This window comes from Podarcis pityusensis (genome assembly GCF_964106645.2).
Source record: "Podarcis pityusensis genome assembly, chromosome: 13".
NCBI lineage: Eukaryota > Metazoa > Chordata > Lepidosauria > Squamata > Lacertidae > Podarcis > Podarcis pityusensis.
This window is the reverse complement of record NC_138038.1, coordinates 55,514,875-55,536,688: the sequence shown is the minus strand read 5'-3', so window position 1 is coordinate 55,536,688 and position 21,814 is coordinate 55,514,875. Positions and strand designations below refer to the sequence as shown.

Below are 21,814 nucleotides of genomic sequence, written 5' to 3'. Positions count from 1 at the left end.
CTGTTAGCAATTGGGAAAGGTGACCATGACCATGAGGACCCAGGTTTTCCATGTCCCGAGGAAGTGTGGGATGTGCTACATAAATAGCAGTCAAGTACAACATTCCTTGTTTTCCTAGAGTGGGCATGCAAGGGGATGTTTGGTTCAGCCACTGGTTCAGGAAACTTCCTGTTTCCTCCTGGCTGGGGCATACTTCCTTTTGCATGTGACTAGAGGTGGGTGTGACCTTACCTGTCCAGGTAACAAAAGGGACAGGGCCCGCAGCCCCCCCTCTCTTTGACTTCCTCCATCTTTGGAGCAGCAGCTTTTAGCTAGAAATGCTCTGTTGGCTTCCAGCCAACATAGGACACTGGGACTATCTCCATATGGGATAGATCCACATGTATATACTTTGTAACTGAGTCTGCCTTCAGGGATCCAACTGTGAACTGAATGAGTAAACTACTTTTATATAGTTTGCGGTGTTGGGCAGAAAACAAGCCTGCCCCATTACAAGTTCGCGGTGTGTTTATTCTTTTAAGAGGAATATAAGGGAACTTACCAGGAACCTAATAGTGAGAGGCTTAAACAAGCCTGCAACCAGCTATCCGCTGTGCATTTAAAAGGGGAATGTAAAACTCTGCTAAGAGTTTGCTAGCGGAAGTTTAAAAAAGGTAAAGGTAAAGGTACCCCTGCCCGTACGGGCCAGTCTTGCCAGAGTCTAGGGTTGTGCCCTCATCTCACTCTATAGGCCGGGAGCCAGCGCTGTCCGCAGACACTTCCAGGTCACATGGCCAGCGTGACAAGCTGCATCTGGCGAGCCAGCGCAGCACACGGAATGCCATTTACCTTCCCGCTGGTAAGCGGTCCCTATTTATCTACTTGCACCCGGGGGTGCTTTCGAACTGCTAGGTGGGCAGGAGCTGGGACCGAACGATGGGAGCGCACCCCGCCGCGGGGATTCGAACCGCCAACCATGTGATCGGCAAGTCCTAGGCGCTGAGGCTTTTACCCACAGCGCCATCCGCGTCCCTATCGGAAGTTAGGAAGCATATTAATAAACAAGATTTTCTCTCCTGACACCCTGAACATTCCAACAGGATGTCGATGGAGAAAACCAACCACCCTCAAACAGAATTACAACATAGCTGCTTTAATAGGTTGAGATGCAGGAGGAGCTTTTGACCGCCCGCCCGCCCACTCCCCAGGAGAAAGGTCTTGGCGAGCACTGGGTCACAATCCGCTGGGCTAAGTCGGGTGAAGCAGAAGGCAAGCATAGTGTGACATTCCCCTTGAAGGCTGCAGCACAGCTCCTTGCCCTGAAGGGCCAGCACCACCCCACTCAGGCTATGTTCTCAATAATGGCCTCATCCTGATCAAGAGGGGCCACATCCGGGTCCCCGACCGCACCAGAGTCTGCACTGCTTGCCTGCAAAGCAAGGGGGAGAGGAGAAAGAAGTGTGAGGGGGCAGTTTGGGGGAAGGAGAGAAAAGTCCTGTGGCTGAGAGAAGGGAACTCCCAACTCTCCCAATCCACCTCCCTCCTCCATTCCATGGCAGCAGGTGAGGCACCACAAGCAGGAAGGCTGCCCCCTCCCTAACAGGTTTGTCCCCCCCCCTCCTTTCGTTTTCCTGGGGCGTTGGAAGGTGCCAGGAGCCCAAATCCCCAGAGGCTTCTTTGCCCCTGAGTCACATCCCAGGTATCAAAGCTCTGCCCCCTCTGCAGGTGGGCCCAGGCCCGTGCCAGAGAATCCCAGAAGGGACCACCAGGGGACATCTAGTCTGAGGGAATCCATTCAAGTGCTGAGCAGCTCTTCCCGTCAGAAAGTTCTTCCCGATGCTTTGTCAGAATCTCCTTCTTTGCCATTTGAATCCGTTGGGCAGAAAACAATCCTGCCCCGTCTCTCGTGCGACGGCTCTTCCTACCAAGCAGTCAAAGCTGGAGCTCCCTCTTCATTAGCAAAAGCATGATCTTCAGAGACTTGGCTGAGCGTCATGCCTAATGGGCGCAGCAGTTCGCCCCTGGTGGGTCTTGCCCCAAGAATCAGTTGCTGAGAATGAACGCTCCCAGCTCCCCACAGCCCCACGTTTCTTCCTCTCCAGGGCTTTCTCAAAGCAATCCGAGACTGCACTTGGCCTGCACTTGGCCTGCCCCTGCTTTGCCCATTTCAGCTCTCTTCTCACCCCCCCCCCCCAAATTCCCCAAGGTTATAAAACAACAGTAGGCAAGGTTATTCTCTAGCTCTACTGAACATCACAGGTGATGCGGAATTCTGGAAGGAAGTGTGAGATGCCTTTTAAAGACTACAGTGGTACCTCGGGTTACAGATGCTTCAGGTTACAGACTCCGCTAACCCATAAATAGTACCTCGGGTTAAGAACTTTGCTTCAGGATGAGAACAGAAATTGCGTGGCGGGGGGAGGCCCCATTAGCTAAAGTGGTGCTTCAGGTTAAGAACAGTTTCAGGTTAATAATGGACCTCCAGAATGAATTACGTACTTAACCTGAGGTACCACTGTATTTCATTTAGGTTTCTGAGAGTGCAAACTGTTCTGCTTCTTTTTAAAAGGTAGCTATGCTACTGGCATCTCCCAGTCTCTATTCCTATTTCGCCCCCTTTCCTGCACCAAGTCCGGTCTTTGCTAGCACCCATTTTTGCCCTTGTTATGGAGTAGGGAGAGAGATGGATTCAGAACTCGGGGTTTGGGACTTCCTTTGCTCGAAGGAGGAGACATGACAGTCTTCTTCAGATATCTGAAGGGCTCTTCGATGGAAGATGGAGCAAGACTGTTTTCGGCTGCTCCCAGAGGTTTGGACCTCAGTCAGTGGATTCAGGTAACAAGAAAGGAGATTCCAGCTAAACATCAGGAAGAACTTTGTGACAGTTGTGGGATGTGAAACACAAGAGCAGTCAAGTACAACATTCCTAGAGTGAACATGTTTACACATGGGGAGGAATGTTTGTTCAGCCAGCAGGTCAACTTCCAGTTTCCTTCTGGGCTGGGACAGACTTCCTCTGCATGTGACTAGAGGTGGGTGTGGCCTCACCTGTGCAGGTAATGACAAAAGCACAGGGCAGGGCAGCCATCTCTCTCTCTCTGACTACATGCATCAAAGAAGCAACATCTGCTTAGCCAAAGATGCTCTCTTGGCTGGAGGACAAAGGGACTGTCTTTTTATGAGATAGTTGGAAAGGCTATAATCAGACAACATATCCTCTCCTGCATCCTTGAACATTCCCACAACAGTAAGAGCTGTTCAACAGTGGAATGGACTCCCTCGGGGGGGGGGAACACCCTCCAGCCCCCCAGTCCCTTCCGGCTACCTTCCGGGCGCAGCAGAGGATGCGGAGGCTGTATGCAAGGCAGAAGAAAGCAATCGCCAGGGCAGCAACGGAGAAAATGAGCAGCAAGACCTTCACAGCAAAGGCGACGCCCTGGGGAGGAAGGGAGAAACAGAGGAAAATACCACATTCAGACTGTTGTTCCAAACTGCGGGAGGGCGCAGCAGGTTTGGGGGAGGCTGCTGCTCTGGCCCCCCAATCTTGTAACAGGGCAAGCACCTGATCCACGATGGGACTCTGCTCACCATGAGATCCCATAAGATTCGCTCGCAGTCTCTCTGTCTCCAGTCATAGCCTGGGCTGGGCAGGATTGGAGAACGTCCCCATCTGGTCTGGCACACATCCTTCCTCCAGTTGAAGGTCTGGTCAAGGTTTGGGATCCAAGCAATGCCTTTTGTCAGAGCCACAATTCCGGCCACAACACTGGCCAAATGGAAGATGGTGGCCACATGGACCTGGTTCCAGAAAATGTCAGGTGAGCTGCCTGGAGTCCAGCAGACAACCTTGGGTAAGGCTGGGGCAGAGCTGCTCAGGCTTTCAGCTTTTGGGGGACTGGAGGTGGGGAGAGGCTGAGCCTCCATTTCTCAGCATAGGTCTACCAGTCACTTCCCTTTTCCCCTTAGACGTAAGCTGAAACATCACAGAATCACAGAACTGTAGAGTTGGAAGGGGTTCCAAGGGTCATCTAGTCCAACCCCCTGAAATGCAGGAATCACGCAGCTAAAGAATACCTGACCCAGGGATCTTTGAGACCAAAAGCAGGCAACACATGATTTTCCTGGAACCTGCCACACTTACCCAGAAGCCAGCACGTCTTTCGCCCATGATGGACAAGGCGCCAGAGAGCATAACCTGTGAAGGAGAAAAGGCTGGAGTGAATGAAGGCTGTGTAGGGCAGAGGGTAGGGAGATGCACAACTCCTGCTGCTCCTGGAACCACCAGAAGTGGCCTGCCCCACTTCTGAGTGGATCCTCCTCAGCTGCTTCAGTGGCCAGGGCACTGAATCACAGAACTGTAGAGTTGAAAGGGACCCCAAGGGTCATCCAGTCCAACCCCCTCTGCAATGCAGGAATCTCAGCTAAAGCATCCTTGAAGGACAGCCACCCCACATCTGCTTAAGAAGCTCCAAGGAAGGAGAGTCCACCACCTCCCAAGAGAGTCCTGTCAAACAGCTCTTGCTACCAGAAACCAGCCAGCGGTCTCTTGGGATCTCTGTAAACCTGGAAGTAGGTCTGGGATAGGAAATAAAGACCACATGGAGGACCAGCTGCCTGCCTAGTGGAGGACTGGGAGATGTCTGGGGCTGCTGCAGGTGCCACTGGACTCCTAACTCCCAGCAGCCAGCATGCCCAGTGGTCAAGAATCCAGGCTTATTTCTGCTCCTGCCCACCCACCACCGGCCATATCATAATGGCCCTTGCTCTTCTGAGCTTCACAGTAGATGGTGACCTTGTGTCGTCATGGGAGGCATAACTGCATGTGCCCAGATCGGTCATTTCTCCCTCCTTCCTGTCAATTTCTCTTTCACACACACACACACACACACCCCGCCTTACTGCTGTTTTCACTATTGGATGTTTTAGACTGTAATCTCCTTGGGGCAGGGACCTGCCTGTTTGTTGCCTATATAGCTGACTTGTGCCCTGCTTGCTCATGGCAAGGTGTTGGTTCTCATCAGCCACAATCCTCAGGGAGCCTTGTTGCCCCAGCTGCAGTACAGGAAGAAGAATCCTGACCTGATCAATCGCTCAAGCTTGTTGTGAGGCTGAAGTGTGCAAAGTACCCCTGAACATGTATGAAATTCACTTCCAAGCATGGCAGCTGCCCAGGACTCACCAGACCTCCCATCCAGTAAGGTGCTCCTGCCCGTATGTAGAATAAATGTCCATAGTCGTTCACCACCCCAAGACTGATGACCACAATTCCCAGCAGGATCTGGGCCCCCTGAAAGGCAAATCCACCAAGGTTAAGGTTTTCTCACAAAGGAAGCAAGATGCATGTTTCATAGAACTGCGGCACTGCAGAGTTGGAAGGGACTCCCAGGGGTCATCTAGTCCACCCCTGCAATGCTGGAACTCAAGCATCCATGACAAATGGCCACCTAACCTCTGCTTAGAAACCTTCAATGAAAGAGAGCTCACATCCTCCAGCTCTTACTGTCAGGAAGGACTTTCTGATGTTTAGTCAGAATCTCCTTTTTTGCAACCTGAAGCCGTTGGGTTGAGTCCTCCCCCCCCCCTCCGCCCCCCGAGCAGCAGAAAACAACCTTGTTCCATCTTCCATGTGACAGCCCTTGAGATATCCGGAGATGGCCATCGTGTCATCTCTCAGTGACACATACCAGACACAGTAAGTGGCTCTGTCAACTTGGACTACTGCAATGCGCTCTATGTGGGGCTACCTTTGAAGGTGACCCGGAAACTGCAATTCATCCAGAATGCGGCAGCTAGACTGGTCACTGGGACTGGCCGCCGGGACCACATAACACTGGTCTTGAAAGACCTACATTGGCTCCTAGTACCTTTCCGAGCACAATTCAAAGTGTTGGTGTTGACCTTGAAAGCCCTAAACGGTCTCGGTCCAGTATACCTGAAGGAGCGTCTCCACCCTCACTGAGGTCCAGCTCCGAGGGCCTTCTGATGGTTCCCTCCCTGCGAGAAGGCAAGTTACAGGGAACCAGGCAGAGGGCCTTCTTGGTGGTGGCACCCGCCCTGTGGAACACCCTCCCACCAGATATCAAAGAGATAAACAACTATCTGACCTTTAGAAGACATTTGAAGGCAGCCCTGTTCAGGGAAGTTTTTAATGTCTGACATTTTGGTGTATTTTTAATCCTTGTTGGAAGCCGCGCAGAGTGGCTAGTGTGGTTAGTATAAATCACATGAGATGTCTGAGAAGAGTGTGGGAACGGAAGACTGTTCTATCTCTTCAGTCTGAGAGTGTTATTAGACTATACTTTCGCTTTTGCTGTATGCTTTCTGTTTTCTGCCAGAGTTTGGAGGGCAGACGTGATTATGGATTCTCTGTATATATGGTGAATAAAACGTAGTTTAGAGCTACGGATGTCTCTGTCTTCTTGCTGCGTGATGCCAGAAGACTGGTGTGCACTTTTCGTATGAGAAGTGTTGCAGAGGGGCACTCGGGAGTGAAGGGACATGCCATTCCAGAGACGAGCCCACTAGGAGACGCTGGGAGGTACTGGGGGTCTGCCAGGCCCCCCAGGAGCGTTTGCAAGTCTTTAGTTTGGTTTTCCGTGTGTGTGTGTTAGTTCCATAGTTTAACTCAGTGGTTTTCAATCAGTGTGCCATGGCACCCTGGAGTGCCTTGAATGATGGTCCGGAGTGCCATGGGCAACACTGGCCTCTGGCCTCCTTCCCTTCCTCTGATGTCTCTCCCTCCCAAAGGCTTGCACAGCTGTTTGCTGCAGCAGAGGCTGCCAGAAGGACTCCCAAGGAGACGTGAGAGGAGGCTGAGGAAACACTCCACAAGGCAGGGTGTTCAAAAAAGGGCGAGAGGCTGCAGGCAAGGGGGGACACAACCCCTGAGCCCCACAGGGGTGCCACAGAAAGAATGTACTTGGTCAAGGGAGGTGTGGACTCAAAAAAGTTGAACTATATTCTGCATGTTCTGAAAGAAAAGACTTCTGTCATGTCACCTCTTGCTCTTCGTGAGCCTGTATAATTTATAGGCCTGAGGACTCCACTTTTGTGAGTTCCTCAGCGACTGACTACTGCTGTTCAACAAAGTAAAGCTGTCTCAAACATCACAATGTTGTGTTGATGGAAGAAATCCACCACACACACCCATGGCTCCACCCCTATCTCAGCACACCTGGGATGAAGGAAAAGGGGGGGGGGACTGCAGTGCTCAGACATCATTGCTGCATCTTTTCACTCCCACCTCCTCCTGCAAACCCACTTATGTAGGAGAATCTCCCCATTTTATTCCATCTCTGAATCCATTTTGCGCAGTTAGAGCTTTGCAGTCTGAAATCTGTGTATGCACTTTCCTGATAGAAGAGGCAGAAGTGTGTGCAAGCCTTGTTCTCTTATAGTTCTTAGAGCAATGAAAAGGAATGAAATGTGAGTAGATGTGGAGATGGAGAGCGAAGCACTAGGCAATCAGCCAAGCATCGTGACTGCACTAAGTCTCAGGTCAAGAAGGGAACAAAAGGATCGACAGAGAGAACTGAAAGCAAACATTGGGAGATGACTAATATGAGGAGCAATTGCTCAGAAGACAGTGAGGAAAGACACTCGAAGATGGCTGTGTATTTGTAGATGTTATTACAGTGAGGAGGTTGGGGTGGGCCAGTCAGAAGAAACAAAGGGTCTCTGAGTGGTTTAAGAATGACAACATGTTGTAACTGTGCAGCCGCGATGGGAAAGCATTGCTGCAGTTGTCTGGTCAGGTCTTCATTGACTGTGTAGTTGGACGGGCATCATCAAAGGTAGCCTCTCTGATATTCTGGGAAGCTGATCCCACATAGGTAAAGATAAAGGGACCCCTGACCATTAGGACCAGTCACAGTCGACTCTGGGGTTGCAGTGCTCATCTCGCTTTATTGGCCGAGGGAGCCAGCGTACAGCTTCCGGGTCATGTGGCCAGCATGACTAAGCCACTTCTGGCGAACCAGAGCAGCGCACGGAAACACCGTTTACCTTCCCACCAGAGTGGTACCTATTTATCTACTTGCACTTGGACGTGCTTTCGAACTGCTAGGTTGGCAGGAGCAGGGACCGAGCAATGGGAGCTCACCCCGTCGTGGGGATTCGAACCGCCGACCTTCTGACTGGCAAGTCTTAGGCTCTGTGGTTTAACCCACAGCGCCACCTGCGTCCCTTAAAAGCCTAATTCCTCACTTAAAGCCTGTGTCTATTGGCGCTCCTTCAGGGAACTCAGCTTAAGGCAAACCCTTTAAACTTTCTCCAACCTTTACATTCTGCAAACACAATTGCTTGTCCTGAATTCTGTTCTTGTGGGATTGGCCTTCAGGGCATGTGGCCCAATCCTGCACATGCTTCCTTGGAAGTGAGCCCCTTCATTTAATGGCCCTGCTCCCTAGTGAGTGTCCATCAGATTGTGTAGCCAGTTAGTATACACACACACACACACACACACACACACACACACACACACACTTACCCCCAAAACTTTCTCCTCCCCATTGCAATGGAGCGAGAAATGGCGGGCTGTTGTGGGGGCAGAGGCTGGAGACTGCTGGGTCTTCTGTGTGGGCTCCTGCTGCCTTGCCCAGCACTGCCCCACAGCCTTGAACAGGTAAGAGAGAGAAGACTCCTGGTTGATGGTGATGTTGATGACATTCTTGTCTGAGATCTCCTCAGGGACCTTTTGCTCGTTCAGCGTGAGAAAGCCAGTCGACATCTTGGCCTCTTCCAGTCAGTACGGTGACAGCAAGATGCACCTGGAGGGACACGCAGAGCAATGTGTTACTTTGTATATTGCAACATTTATTGGTAACTCTGGTTGCACACCACTCCAATCTCCGCGTGCTGTGAGACTCCATGGGTTCTGGTGCTTACCCAGGGTTCATGTTTCCTTTGGAAATGAGGCGCAGCGGAGACTGTGGTGTCTTTATGATATATGGTTTACTTACACATATATACAACCTGAAGGGGCAGATGGGGCTTAACCACCTGGTTAGGTGTGCCATCTGGGAGAAGGAAAACTGATCTTAAACCTCTGCTGCCTTGAGGGATATCTCTGGGAGAAGACAAAGCTAAGGAGTAAATCCTCCACAAATCCCGATGGAGTCCCCAAGATGGTTGGATAGTGCCCCAAATGCCTCATTCTGGCAACTCCTGCAGCCAAGCTGGTGCCAAACATACTGCTCTGCTTTCCTTTGGAGCCCATCGGTGAGGCTGAGAGGGGGGTCTTGACATCTGGGCAGCCCAGGACCTCCAGACACACTGCCGAGACTTGTGCCCCGGGGAGGTCCCTTCAGTGCTGCTAATGCTCTGGTTGTACTTCACCCCCAGAGGTGCACTGCACTCTGTTGTCTCTTGAGACAGACAGATGTCAACAACAAACAACCTGAGCCTATGATGGAGGGACTCATAGCATCCCCCCCCCCCGTTTACAAAAGGTATTTTCCTCCATAGCCACAGCCATGAAGTCAAACAGAAATCCAACATTTCTCTCAATTGTTGCTTGCTGCTTGACCTCTAGGTCACATCACTTCCACCTTCAGCTCTGATCAAACCTTCTTACTACCTTCTGAGTTGAGGGAGGGGCCTTATATTTCAACACTTGCTGGATCCAAAGGTTAGAAGGAGCTCACAAACAGCCTACTTCCGTCCCAAACGCATAACACTATTTTAAGACTGTTTCCACAAACATTTGAAACTTGTGGTGAGGTATGTTAGGCTGATGGGCAATAACTGGCCTAAGATTATACCCAGTGAGCTTCACGGCTGAGTGAGAATTCGAACCAAAGTCTCACCTGGGTCCTATTCCAAAGCTTTAACCACTGCAGCCCACTGGCTCTGGGAAGTGAGCTTATGAGAATTCAGCCGAATTCAGCCGAATGATTCCCTGCAAGATACATCAGGCTGGCACTGCCTAAACTGTCTTGCTCTCCATTACGCACAAGGGATTTGCTTGCTGGCTCAGTGCTCGCAATGGCAAACACAAGCTAAAACCTCAGCTTTTAACAAAATGCCCTGAAGAATGCCCTTCATATCAGCCCAATATGTATGGTGTGGCTCTGCCCTATAGGTAGGATCAAGAGGATAATATTGTGGAAGCCAAGAATTGTGGACTTGCAAGGAACCCCAAGAGCCATCTAGCCCTTAGCCAGGGCTATGCCTCCATGGCATTCTGTGGGCACCGTTGTGATGCCTGAGGTACGATGAGCCAGATTTCCTGTTTGGATCCACGGCCATTCCGGTGGGATTCTCAGAGAACCAAACCCCGGGGGACACTCACCCTTGGCAGAAATGCAGACACACGCTGGGCTGATGCAGGCGGTGGCCCAGGGAGGCTCCTGGGTGTTGGCGATGCCAGCGGCTGAGGCTGCCTTGCTCCGAGGTGCTCCTCTTCTGCGCAGATGCCGTGGCAGGAAGCAGCCAGCAAAACCAATAAATAAGCCTCTTCTTGTAACAATTGCCTCAGAGGGAATTTCCAGCCTTGAAAGCGCTGGAGCTGAGCGTGCGAGGAAAGCGTTTGTCCTCCTGCTGAACCCAAGAGAACAAGGCCTGCCAGACCCGTCCTTGGGGCCCCGGGAGGATGTCAACAAGCCACTGCTCTGGACATTGAAATGGAGAAGGGCATTTGTAACGGCAAGAGGCAGGCCTTTGGATACCAGCTGCTGGTGGTCAGAAGTGGGGAAAGCAGTGCTCCTGCACCCGAGTCTTGCTTGTGGGCTCTCTCCCATTGGGGCACCAGAAGGAGAAGATGCTGGACCACTTGGCCTGATCCAGCTGCTGCAGAGCTCTGCTTAGCTTCTTATGGTTCCTAAACAGTCCCTCAAGACCTCGTTGGGCTGCTGCTCCCACCACCCCCAGTCACCGTATCTGCAGGAGCCGCGGTCCAGCAGTGTCCACAGAGCACCAGGTGGGCTTCCTCCGCAGGATCATGGAGTCGTTCCTCTGACTTATTGCGTTTCCAGTTCGTCTCCTTGCTCAGTAAGCTTGCCACCCTTGGGCTCCCTAGCAGCAGATAGAGTTTGGAAAATGTGGCAGAGAAGAGGTCTGTCCACTAGCAGAATCCCGGAGAGCAGAGCAGAGCCTCCATGTCCAAAGGTTTTCTACCTGTGAGCAAAGCAGCTGTCCAGAAAGAGCCCTTGGAAAGTTCCTGCCAGGGGGATCCGATCGGCCAGCAGGGAGCTTCCCTGGGATCGAGGAGGCATTGAGGGGACGGGGGATGTTTCGTTTTGAAAGCTCCTGAGCCCCAGCACCGCTCAGCTCCACCTGAACCTCTCTCTCTCTCCCCCACCCCCCAATACCTCAGAAAGGTGTGCTGGTCTGATCCTAAACTCCCAGTAGCCCAAATGTCCAGTGTCTGGGCATGTGGGGACCCTAAAACCCAGAGACTGGCAACCAAACACACTTCAGCAGTCAAATTAAGGAGTTTTATTGGGAATAAAAGGGGAAGCAGGCAGAAGGCAAAAGCAGCGTAGGAAACAAACCTGAGTGCTGTGGCTCCACAACTCAGGACATAAGGAGAACCTGCTGGATCGGGGCCATGGCTCACCTGGCCCAGCATCCTGTTCCCACAGGGCCAAACAACTCCAACAATGATGACGGTTTTATTCTTTATATGTGGCCCATCTGACTGGGTTTCCCCAGCCGCTCTGGGCGCCTCCCAACGAAATATTAAAAACACAATAAAACATCAACCATTAAAAGCTCCCCTGTACAGGGCTGCCTTCAGATGTCTTCCTAAAGTCAGATACAGTGGTACCTTGGGTTTGTTAACGGAAAATCTGAGGGCTCCCTTGGACAAAAACAAAGACACCAACCAGAGCAATTGGAAGCAAATCAGCAGCCAGTAGGCTTGGTCTTTATTGAAGAAAAGACTGTTGCAACAGGGTGTTCCCCTCACTTGCAGGAGAGAGGAAAGACCCAGAAAGATGGTGTGCAAGACCTTATAAAAACTTTTGAAATTCCCATCCTCTAGGTCAAGCCCACCCCCAGAAACATCATGCATACATTACAGAAAGGAGGGGTTGACATCATGCATACATTACAGAAAGGAGGGGTTGACATCATGCATACATTACAGAAAGGAGGGGTTGACATCATGCATACATTACAGAAAGGAGGGGTTGAGGGAGGAGTTGTGGTGGTAACCTGAGTGTCCTGTCACCTGGCTGGTTCCTCCTTTCCTCCCCCCCCCCCCCCCCCGGCCCATGAGTCACTTCCAGGAGACAAAGGGGAGTTGGCAGTTTCCTGCCCCCAGAGGGAAGATCTGATCATTGTCCTTTGTTTCAGTCCATGCTGAATCCACTCCCATATGCAAGTTCTTTGTGATCTTGATGGTCTTCTGTCTAGGACCATCAGGGTTGGCATAGCAACTGGGCCGGGCTCCTGTGGATGTGCTGGGATGGTGAAGGGATTATGGCTGACCAGAACCAAGCCACCCCCCTTTGATAGTCCTTGTCATATGGAGTAAAATAAAAATGGAACAGTGCAAATCCAATGTATGGTTGATTTTTCTATGAATTTATAACAGAAGTGTGGCATATGTAGTGTGTGAGTGTGAGTGTGTGAAGTTTGTATAAACTGAATGATTGGGGTGGGGGGGTTCCTGCTACAGGTTACATACGCTTCAGGTTACAGACTCCGCTAACCCAGAAATAGTACCTCGGGTTAAGAACTTTGCTTCAGGATGAGAACAGAAATCATGCAGTGGCGGCAGCAGGAGGCCCCATTAGCTAAAGTGGTGCTTCAGGTTAAGAACAGTTTCAGGTTAAGAATAGACCTCCAGAACGAATTAAGTACTTAACCCAAGGTACCACTGTAGTTATCTCTCTGTCTTACATCTGATGGTAGGGCATTCCACAGGAGCAGAGGTAGAGTGGTCTGCCCCAGGGAGGTTCCATAAGAAGACCCTGATGGACCAGGCCAGTGGCCCACCTAGTCCCGCCTCCTGGCCTTGCAGTGGCCAACCAGATGCCCCTTATGGGAAACCAGCAAGCTGCACCAGAGCACAAGAACAACTCTCCCTTCCTGCAGCTTCCAGGAACTGGGATTCAGGAGCATTTGCTGCCTCCAGCTGCGCAGGGCAGTGCTCATAGCTTTCTCCTCCATGAATATGACTTCTTGTGGGCAGAAGTCTTTTGTCTGGCTGCCTAAAGGGAGGCCATTGGGAGGTGTGTGTTTTTAAAGTCCAGGCTCTTGAGTTTCCATCCATGCCCAGGTGCCGTCCTCTTCGTGGTCAGGATAGGTGCCGGGGGAGTCACAAAGCAGGATTCACAAAAGACCCAGGACCCAGCAGGCCCAGACTCAGGGAGCAGGCGGTGCAAAGACACTGGGCGGTGCAGCAAGAATTGTGTCTGCCAAATTCTGGGCAAAACAACAAACTCCAGCCCTGGAAGAGATGGGAACAGGCTGTTAGGCAGACGACTTCACGTTATAAGAAAACAATGAGAGGGAACATGAGGCAAGCAAAAAGGCCGCCTTAAAACCTTGCATGTTTCGCATACAGACTCCTGGTGTCTGAACGGGAGGAGCTGCTGACCCAATGTTGGGGGGGGGGCGAGAAAGGCACCTCCCATTATAAAGGATCGTTGGGAAAATCAAACTGCTGTGATACAAATCCGTGGTGTGACTGTACTTGGGATGCTGTGGACATCTCTGGTCACCTCACCTCAAAAAGGACACTTGTATAGCTGGGGAAGGTTCAGAAAAGGGCCACCCAAATGACCGGGGGGGGGGGAGCGACTTCTGTCAGAAACAGCCGCAGAGTTTGGGAAAAGCAAGTAAGAGGCGCCACGATAGAAGTTTGTAAAATGATGCCTGGCAGGACAAAAGTGGTTAGCAAATATGCACAGCTTGCGGACTTGACATATAGAATTAGAGAACAAGAAGAACATACGTTTAGAGAAGATTGGAAAATGTTTATTGAATATATGGGGGGAATTGTGTGCACTTGAAAATGTTGGCAGATAAATTCAACAGTGTAAAGAAGTTTGGATGGATGTAATAATGGAATGTGGAACGGTTTAGTTTACCTAAAATATGCAGGGATTTATGATATGCAAAATGAACCATGGAAAGAGAGGAAGGGAAGACTGATATTTTAAAGGTAAAGGTATGACATGCTTTCGAACTGCTAAGTTGGCAGGAGCAGGGACCAAGCAATGGGAGCTCACCCTGTCACGGGGATTCGGACCGCCAACCTTCTGATCAGCAAGTCCTAGGCTCTGTGGTTTAGACCACAGTGCCACCTGCATCCCATATGTGTGTGTGTGTGTGTGTGTGTGTGTGTGTGTGTTTATTTTTTAAATATATTTTAAGGATGTTTAAATGAGTATTGTAAATTGTAAAACAGAGATAGATAGATGATAGATAGATAGAAATAGATGATAGATAGATAGATAGATAGATAGATAGATAGATGATAGATATGGGAAAGTGGTTAGCGAAAAGTTTTCCTCTCTCTCTCATAACACCAGAACTTATGAACTGCCCATGAAGCTGAAGTTTGGAAGATTCAGGACAGATGAAAGAAAGTTCGTAGTTAAACTGTGGAACTCCCTCCCACAGGACCTGCCTGGCTTTTTAAGAAGGATTAGACAAATCCGTGGAGGAGGAGGACGGTATCAGTGGCTACCAGCCAGGATGGCTCTGTTCTGCCCTCCCCAGTCGGAGGCAGGAAATGCTTCTGAATCCCAGTTGCCGGAAACCAAGGAGTGGAGAGTTCCTCCTGTACTCAGATCCTGCTTGCTGCTTTCCCTTTGAGACCACTGTGAGAACAGGATGGCGGACTAGATGAGCCACTTTGGTCTGATCCAGCAGCCAGGCTCTTCCTCTGTTCTTATGGAACCTCCAGTGCCTGAGGCAGTCTATCTCTCCTCCTAGGTTCTTAGGGTTACTTGGCCACTGTGAGAACAGGAGGTTGGACTAGACCGGCCTCATCTTCTGTTCTTGTGGAAGGTGGGCTGGGCTGTCAGATGCAGCCTGCAGCCTCCTCCTTCTTTTTCCCAGGTTCTCTCTGCCCGTGCATCACCTCATCCGGAATGAAGGCAGAGGGCCTTCCCCACTGGGCTGGGATAAGAGGGAGGAAGTGAGCCGATAAATGCTGCCAGGCAGCCAAAGGGATTATCCCTTGATAAGGGGAAATATGCAGGTTGTTGACTCAGGGAGCCCAGAGGAAGTAAAGGGCTGGGGGATTTCAGCAGCTGAGATGGCCAGGCTACCCAGAAAAGGCAATTGATAAGGCATGATCAGGTATCCTGGCAGACAGGAGAGAAGCAACACACTCAAATTTCTGCTGAGGACCACCTCTTTCTGTGATGTATGGATGATGTTTTGAGGGGTGGTCTTGAGCTACAGGGGAGGCAATCTCAAAAGTCTATATAAGAGCTTGCACACCATTGTTCGGGGTCCCTCCTGCGTGTGGCTGTGAGCACCCTGTTGCAACAGTTTAATAAAGATCAGACTTACTAGCCGCTTTGCTTCTCAATATTCTCTGCTTGGCCTCTATCATTTTCTCCTACCGATAGAGAACCTACATAAGGACTCTATGCAGGCTCTTGGATACCCCATAAGGGAAAAAGGAGCTGTTTTTTCTTATAACAGTATGAAGCTGAATGTTGGAAGATTCAGGACAGATAAAAGGAGGCGGGTCATAGTTAAACTGTGGAACTCCCTCCCACAGGAAACAGCGATGGTTGCCTACCTGTGGGGCCTTTAAAGGGGGTTGTGCATGTTCCTGGCGGAGGAGAGGGCTGTGGGTTTCCGTTTGGATCGTTTGCCTGTTTTACGTGCACAGAAAACAACAGATCTAGCCGAGATCTGTGCTGAACGTTGCAGCGCGTCCCTGACTATTATTTCTGTGCGATTATAAGATTACTGGGTAATCTTAGACTGTTGCATAACATTGGAAGGGGTGTGGCTGTGTCTCTCTCGCCACGGGATCCTGCCCTTCGAAGTCTTCCCCCTTCACCTCCATACTGGGTAACTGAATGCATTGGTTTGGGAGGTGAGACAAAGCTTTCAGGGTGAAGAGTTCGATTTCAGGGCACTTCTTTCATTGCATGGTCCCAATCCAGCTCAGCTAAGAGCCAGGCTGGGTAGCCTACCATGCTGGGACAAATCTCCGCTCAGCCAGTTGCGATCTGTTAACTTCCCCTTCCTTGCAGGGCTGTTGTTGCAAGGATTGGATGAAAAGTGGGAAGAGCGTAAGATAGATAAAACTTTATTCGCATTAGCCAGTGGCCCTGGCAGCATAAAACAAGCAATACATAGAAATAAAAAGACAGCAATGGGTGAAAAGGGCAGTCAAATGACCAAGATTAACGTTCAGATAGTGGCTCTTAATCTCACTGCACCCTCGATAAACCCAGCAACCTTTGCTGTTGTCTGATCATTTTGATCTAATAAAAGAAAGAACGATGTGGCCTCAGATGGGCGGCCTGGGATGGTGAGTAGGAGTGGGGTGATGATCTCATTCCTCAGATCTTTATAAAGGGGAGAGGACAGGAGAACGTGAGAGCGTAAGAACATCAGAACAGCTTGCTGGATGAGGCCTGGCCAGGACATGAGAACTGCTCTGCAGGATCAGTCCAGCATCGTGTTCTCACGGTGGCCAACCAGAGGCCCCTTATGCGAGCCTGCAAGCAGGATCCGAGCACAAGAGCAACGCTCTCCCCTCCCGTGGCTGCTTGTGAAGACCTGCAGCTTCTGACTGGGGAGGCAGAGCAGAGCCGCCCTGGCCAGCAGCCACCAAAGGCCCTCTCCTCCCAGGTGAAATGGGCTGGCCCTCTTCTGAAGCCATCCAAGTTGGTGGTCACGATTGCCTCCTGTGGGAGGGAGTTCCATAGATTAACTCTGTGCCACATGAAGGAGGACTTTGTTTTATCTGCCCTGAATCTTCCAGCATTCAGCTTCGCTCCTGAGTTCTAGTGTCAGGAGAGGGAGGAAAACTTCTCTCCATCCACTTTCTCCGCGCCAGGCGTAATCTTACAGTATTCTATCATCCTCTCACCATTCCTCCTCTAAACTAAAAAGTCCTAAATGCTGCATGACTTTCCTCCTGGGGGAGCCCCCCCCCCCCATTCCCTGGATCATTGCACTGGCTCTTTTCTGGACCTTCTCCAGCTCTGCAATATCCTTTTCCAGATGAGGCGACCAGAACGTCACACAGTACTCAAAGCGTGGTTGTGCCACAGATTTGTATAACGGCATTACGATACGGACAGTTTTATTTCCAACGCCTTCCCGCACGATCACTGGCATGAAATCCGCATTTCTTTGCCGCCGCCACATCCCAGCTCAGCCAGTTAGTTCCACTCCCTTCCCCTCCCTTGCAGGGTTGTTGTTGCGAGGATAAAATGGAAGGAACTTGCTGGCCACTTTGAGCCTCTCTGAGGATGAAACCAGAATCAAAGGCCAACAGTAAAAAACGAAGGAGGAGAGAGGGGCTCAGAAAGGAGGCCACAAATTGCCCTTTCTCAGGTGGCTTCCTTCCACCAGAGTTCTGGTTTCCCCTTTTGTCCTGAGATAATCCGAACTGGATGGACTGGTCCTCCTGCTGCGGCAGCACCCGTGGGTGCCTCAGAACAAGCTGCCGCCACCCGGCCTACGCCCTCCACCCCCCGGTGGAGCCAATCGCTGGGCAAGGAGGAGGCCCACCCCACAGCCACAGCCCAGGGGATAAAAACCCAAGGGGCACATCTACCCACCAACAGGCACCTCCTGAGCATTGCAATGTGGCCAGTGGGGCGCATGGGCCTGGTGGCCGTCTTGCTGGCCGCAGCCATGGCGACGGAGGCCAAAGAGGTCCTGGAATTCAAGCCTGAAATTGGGGTGTCCAACGGAGGCCTCTGGGGCGCCTGGGCCTGGCAGGAGATGTGCCCGGAGGAGACCTACGCCACGGGATTCAGCCTCAAGGTAACACCCCCTCCCCACCCAAAATAAAAGCCCCACCCCTCCTTTGTGCCTGGTCTGGCTCTCCCAAACAGGGGGCCATCCCAGCTGAGCCCAGAGGTGCACGAAGGAGCAGGGGCGGACCTACATTGGGGGGCCCTGAAGCCTGAACTGCCATGGGGGCCCCTTCACAACCAGCAACGAGGTCTGTGTCCCCACCGCCATCATCTTGAAGGGGGTTGTTTCCAGCCTTCACAGCATCTGGGCTACTGACTCTCGGACTTGGAGATTGTTGAAATATATGAACAAACAGTAATCAATTTGAGTCACGCAGCTCCAATTGGGTCTACTAGACCCCCTTTTTTTAAAGCAATGTGAAATGAGGTCACTTCTGGGGCTCCTCTGGGATTGGGGCCCTGAAGATGGAGCTTTGTTAGTTTCATAGTAGATCCGCCCCTATGGAGGAGTGGAATTTGGGCAGTGCTCCTGAGCATGTACAAAGCGCCTTTCTTCCTGACAGCCTCCCGTGCTCCCCTGGTGACCAAACAGCAAAAATGGAATGAATTCATTTCCCCCCTCCATGTATTAACACTTTTATACAGCTTGATAAGGGGGGAAGAACCCCCCCTCCATTTCCAAGATGTTTTGTGATGCTGCTGCTTGGAGAGGGAGCGGTGACTCTCCCAGTGGGAAGCCAGCAAGCAGGATTCGCACACAAGACTCCCTCCCCTCCTTCAGCTTCTTCTGCTTCTTTGGCGATCACTCTTAGCAGAGTAAGATTGTCTTGCATATCAAAGGGTGGCTTCCAGCAACTGGTGTTCAGAGAAGCAGAGCATGACTGTCATGGCTAGTTACCATCGATATCCCTCTCTTCGTGAATTTGTCCCCTCTAGGTTGGTGGCCCTCACAGCCTCCTGTGGCAGGGAGTTCCACAGTTTAACTGCGACGCCCTTCCTTTCACCTGCCCTGAATCTCCCAACATTCATGTTTCCCTGGATGCCCTCGAGTTCCCCTGTGTCCTGAGAGAGGGAGGTGACTTATCTCTAGATGTTTTCTCCAGGTCGAAATGATTTTATACATTGATAATAATATAATAAGAATTTATTACTTAAACCCCGCCCATCTGTCTGGGTTTCCCCAGCCACTCTGGGCGGCTCCCAAGAGAATATTAGAAGCACGAGAAAACATCAAATGTTAATAACTTCCCTAAGCAGCACGTTTGTTATAGCACGTTGCGCTGCCTGCGTAATTCCAGAGTGGAGTCCCCGAGATGCTTGGATGGCGCCTCGTCCGCCTCCTTCCGGCAGCTCCCGCAGCCAAGCCGGTGCCAAACGTCTTGCTCTGCTTTCCTTTGGACCCCCTCAGTGAGGCCGAGAGGGGGGTCTCGTCGTCTGGGAAGCCCAGGACCTCCAGGCACACGGCCTAGACTTGCGCCCTGGCGAGGTCCGAGGTGCGCTCCCTTGTCTCTCTCCAGACAGAGGCGGATGCCCGTCTCTCCTTCGCCTTTTCTCTAACTTGAAAAGCCCCGCACGCCGAAACCTTTCCCCCCATTGTGTGTGTGTGTGTGTGTGTGTGTGTGTGTGTGTGTCTCCTCCATCTCCTTTGGCCGACCACCCTTCTCCCTCGCCGCCCCAGGTGGAAGCCTATCGGGGCCCGATGGACGACGACACGGCGCTGAACGGCATCCGGCTCTTCTGCACTCGGGGCGGCCGGGGCGACAAGCACGAAGCGCACACCGTGGAGTCCCAGAGCGGCCCGTGAGTGGCTCCCTCTCCCTCTGCCTGGCCCCTGCGCCCCCACCCCCGCTCGACCCAAAGGATCGCCCAGCCGCCCTGGTCCCCAGGGCACTTTGCTGGGCTAGGGTCTGGGTTCGAATTCCCGCACTCGGTCTTGAAGCTCTTACTGGGCGACCGGGGGCAGTCACTGCCTTCTCTCATCCTGGCCTACCTCGCAGGGTTGTGGTGGCGGTCCCTTGGTGAGCTTCGTGACCGAGTGGGGATTCGAACTCCGGCCTCTCCAAGATCCTAGTCCTCATTTAATCCCTGCGACATGAAAGGGGGCGGACTCTCCTTCCTTGGATGGCCACCGGCCGGAGATGCTTCAGCTGAGATTCCTGCATTGCCGAGGGTTGGGCTGGATGACCCCTTGGGATCCCTCCCAACTCCGCAATTCCATGCTTGCGTGACTCCACCTGTTCGGACCTGCATCTCCCATCCGCCCCAGAGAGCACAGCCATTTGTGACCTCACGGCGTGCCTTGCAGGGGGCTGGACTAGATGGCCCTCGAGGGCCCTCTCAACGCCGCAATTCTAGGATTCTAACAACCCGCCCTCAAAGTCACCCAGCGAGAGGGGATTCGAAGCCTGGTCTCGGCCAGGTCCTCGTCCGGCGCTCCAACCACTGCGCAGCACTGCCGGGCCTGACTCTCTCTCTCCCGCCCCCTTTTCTCCCCCAGGTGGGGCCAGTGGTCGCCGCCCAGCTGGTGCCCCGAGGGCACCTACCTGACGAGGTTCTCGCTGCGGGTGGAGCAGACCCGGCGCGGCCTCCACGACGACATGGGCGCCACCAACGCGCGCTTCGCCTGCTCCGGGGGCGCCCACCTGGAGGGGCGCGGCCTGAGCTGGGGGGAGTACGGCGAGTGGAGCCCGCCCTGCCGGAAGGGCCTGTGCGGCGTCCAGACCAAGCAGGACCCCGTGCGCGGAGCCCTGAGGGACGACACCGCCCTCAACGACGTGCGCTTCTTCTGCTGCGGCCGCTGAGCAGGGGCCCCTCCCGCGCCGCCCCCGCCCCGCCGACCCACACATCCAGGAGAGGCCTGGGGCAAAAGACCCCGGGGGAGTCTTCAGGGGGGCTTTCCGAGGGCAGGGGGTCGGGCTTGATGGCCCGGGGGGGGGGTGCCTTGTTTTTTTAGCAGTGGTTCCTGATTTGCAGGGAGTTGGAATTGATGACCTTGAGGTGGTCATCTGTCCTGGATGCTTTAGTCGAGATTCCGGCATTGCAGAGGGCTGGACTAGATGACCCCGGGGGTCCCTTCCAACTCTACAATTCTATGATACTTCCCTCTCCCACTCCTGTCCCAGCAGGTCTCCATCAGCAACTGACACACCCCTCCTTCTGAACCCAGGCTTTGTCCCAGAATGCATTAACAATAAAAATGGCATCGGAGTACGTGCAAAGTGCTTGTTTGCTTTGACAGTCCACCTTCTTCTCTCATTCCACCCCTGCGAGGTAGGATAGGCTGCGAGAGGCAGCGACCAGCCCCTCAAGGTAACCCAGGGGTGGTGGGATTCGTACCCTGGTCTCCCAGGTCATGGTCTGACCCTACCCACTACTCCACATGGCTCACTCATCTCCCGCCCCCTCCGCGCTAGCTGTTCACCAGGTATATGAGCAAAGGGCCTCTGAGCCTACGAGGAGTGCCTTTTGAAGGCACTGTCCATCCTCTGCCACCACCTCCAGTCCACCCTCCTCTTCCTCCTCCTCTTACGACTGCAGAACTAGGAAATGCCAAGCAATGCTCCGGCCCTTGTGGCTGAATGGAACCTCCCTTCTCAGAGGCACTCTATCCCCAAAGGCCACTTGAGAGCCAGTGTGCTGTAGTGGTTAAGAGCGGTGGACTCGTAATCTGGGGAACCGGGTTCGCGTCTCCGCTCCTCCACCTGCAGCTGCTGGGTGACCTTGGGCCAGTCACACTTCTCTGAAGTCTCTCAGCCCCACTCACCTTGTGGGGCAGGAAGGGAACGGAGAATGTTGGCCGCTTTGAGACTCCTTAAAGGGAGTGAAAGGCGGGATATCAAATCCAAATCATTTGCTGAGGATCTCATAAAAACGCAAGACGAGCCCCGCCGGATGAGGGCAAAGCGAGCCCAGCATCCTGTCCTCACGGTAGCCGGATACCCCCGACGGGCCTGGGACTCTAAATGGACTGCCTCTGCACC

General features: G+C 52.5%; 2 protein-coding genes across 3 annotated transcripts; one reads left to right on the top strand and one right to left on the bottom strand.

Annotated features, from left to right (window-relative positions):
* Positions 1-1,116: 1,116 nt before the first annotated feature.
* On the bottom strand, positions 1,117-10,399 carry LOC308461009 (transmembrane protein 176B-like). Of its 2 annotated transcripts, XM_080977585.1 has the most exons (7): positions 10,271-10,398; positions 8,468-8,747; positions 5,159-5,266; positions 4,121-4,174; positions 3,568-3,777; positions 3,305-3,415; positions 1,117-1,408 (listed from the first exon to the last, which is right to left on the bottom strand). In XM_080977585.1, the coding sequence occupies exons 2-7, from the start codon at positions 8,705-8,707 to the stop codon at positions 1,322-1,324; spliced, it is 810 nt and encodes a 269-aa protein (XP_080833711.1). In that variant the 5' UTR covers positions 8,708-8,747; positions 10,271-10,398; the 3' UTR covers positions 1,117-1,321. The 2 variants fall into 2 exon arrangements, with proteins under 2 accessions (XP_080833711.1, XP_080833712.1); XM_080977586.1 differs by lacking the exon at positions 5,159-5,266 and having other exon boundaries at positions 10,271-10,399.
* A 6,637-nt stretch (positions 10,400-17,036) lies between these two features.
* LOC308461011 (vitelline membrane outer layer protein 1 homolog) lies at positions 17,037-20,742 on the top strand. Its single transcript, XM_080977588.1, has 3 exons — positions 17,037-17,901; positions 19,513-19,634; positions 20,332-20,742. Exons 1-3 carry the CDS (start codon positions 17,719-17,721, stop codon positions 20,633-20,635), a joined length of 609 nt encoding a protein of 202 aa, XP_080833714.1. The 5' UTR covers positions 17,037-17,718; the 3' UTR covers positions 20,636-20,742.
* The last annotated feature ends 1,072 nt before the right edge of the window (positions 20,743-21,814 follow it).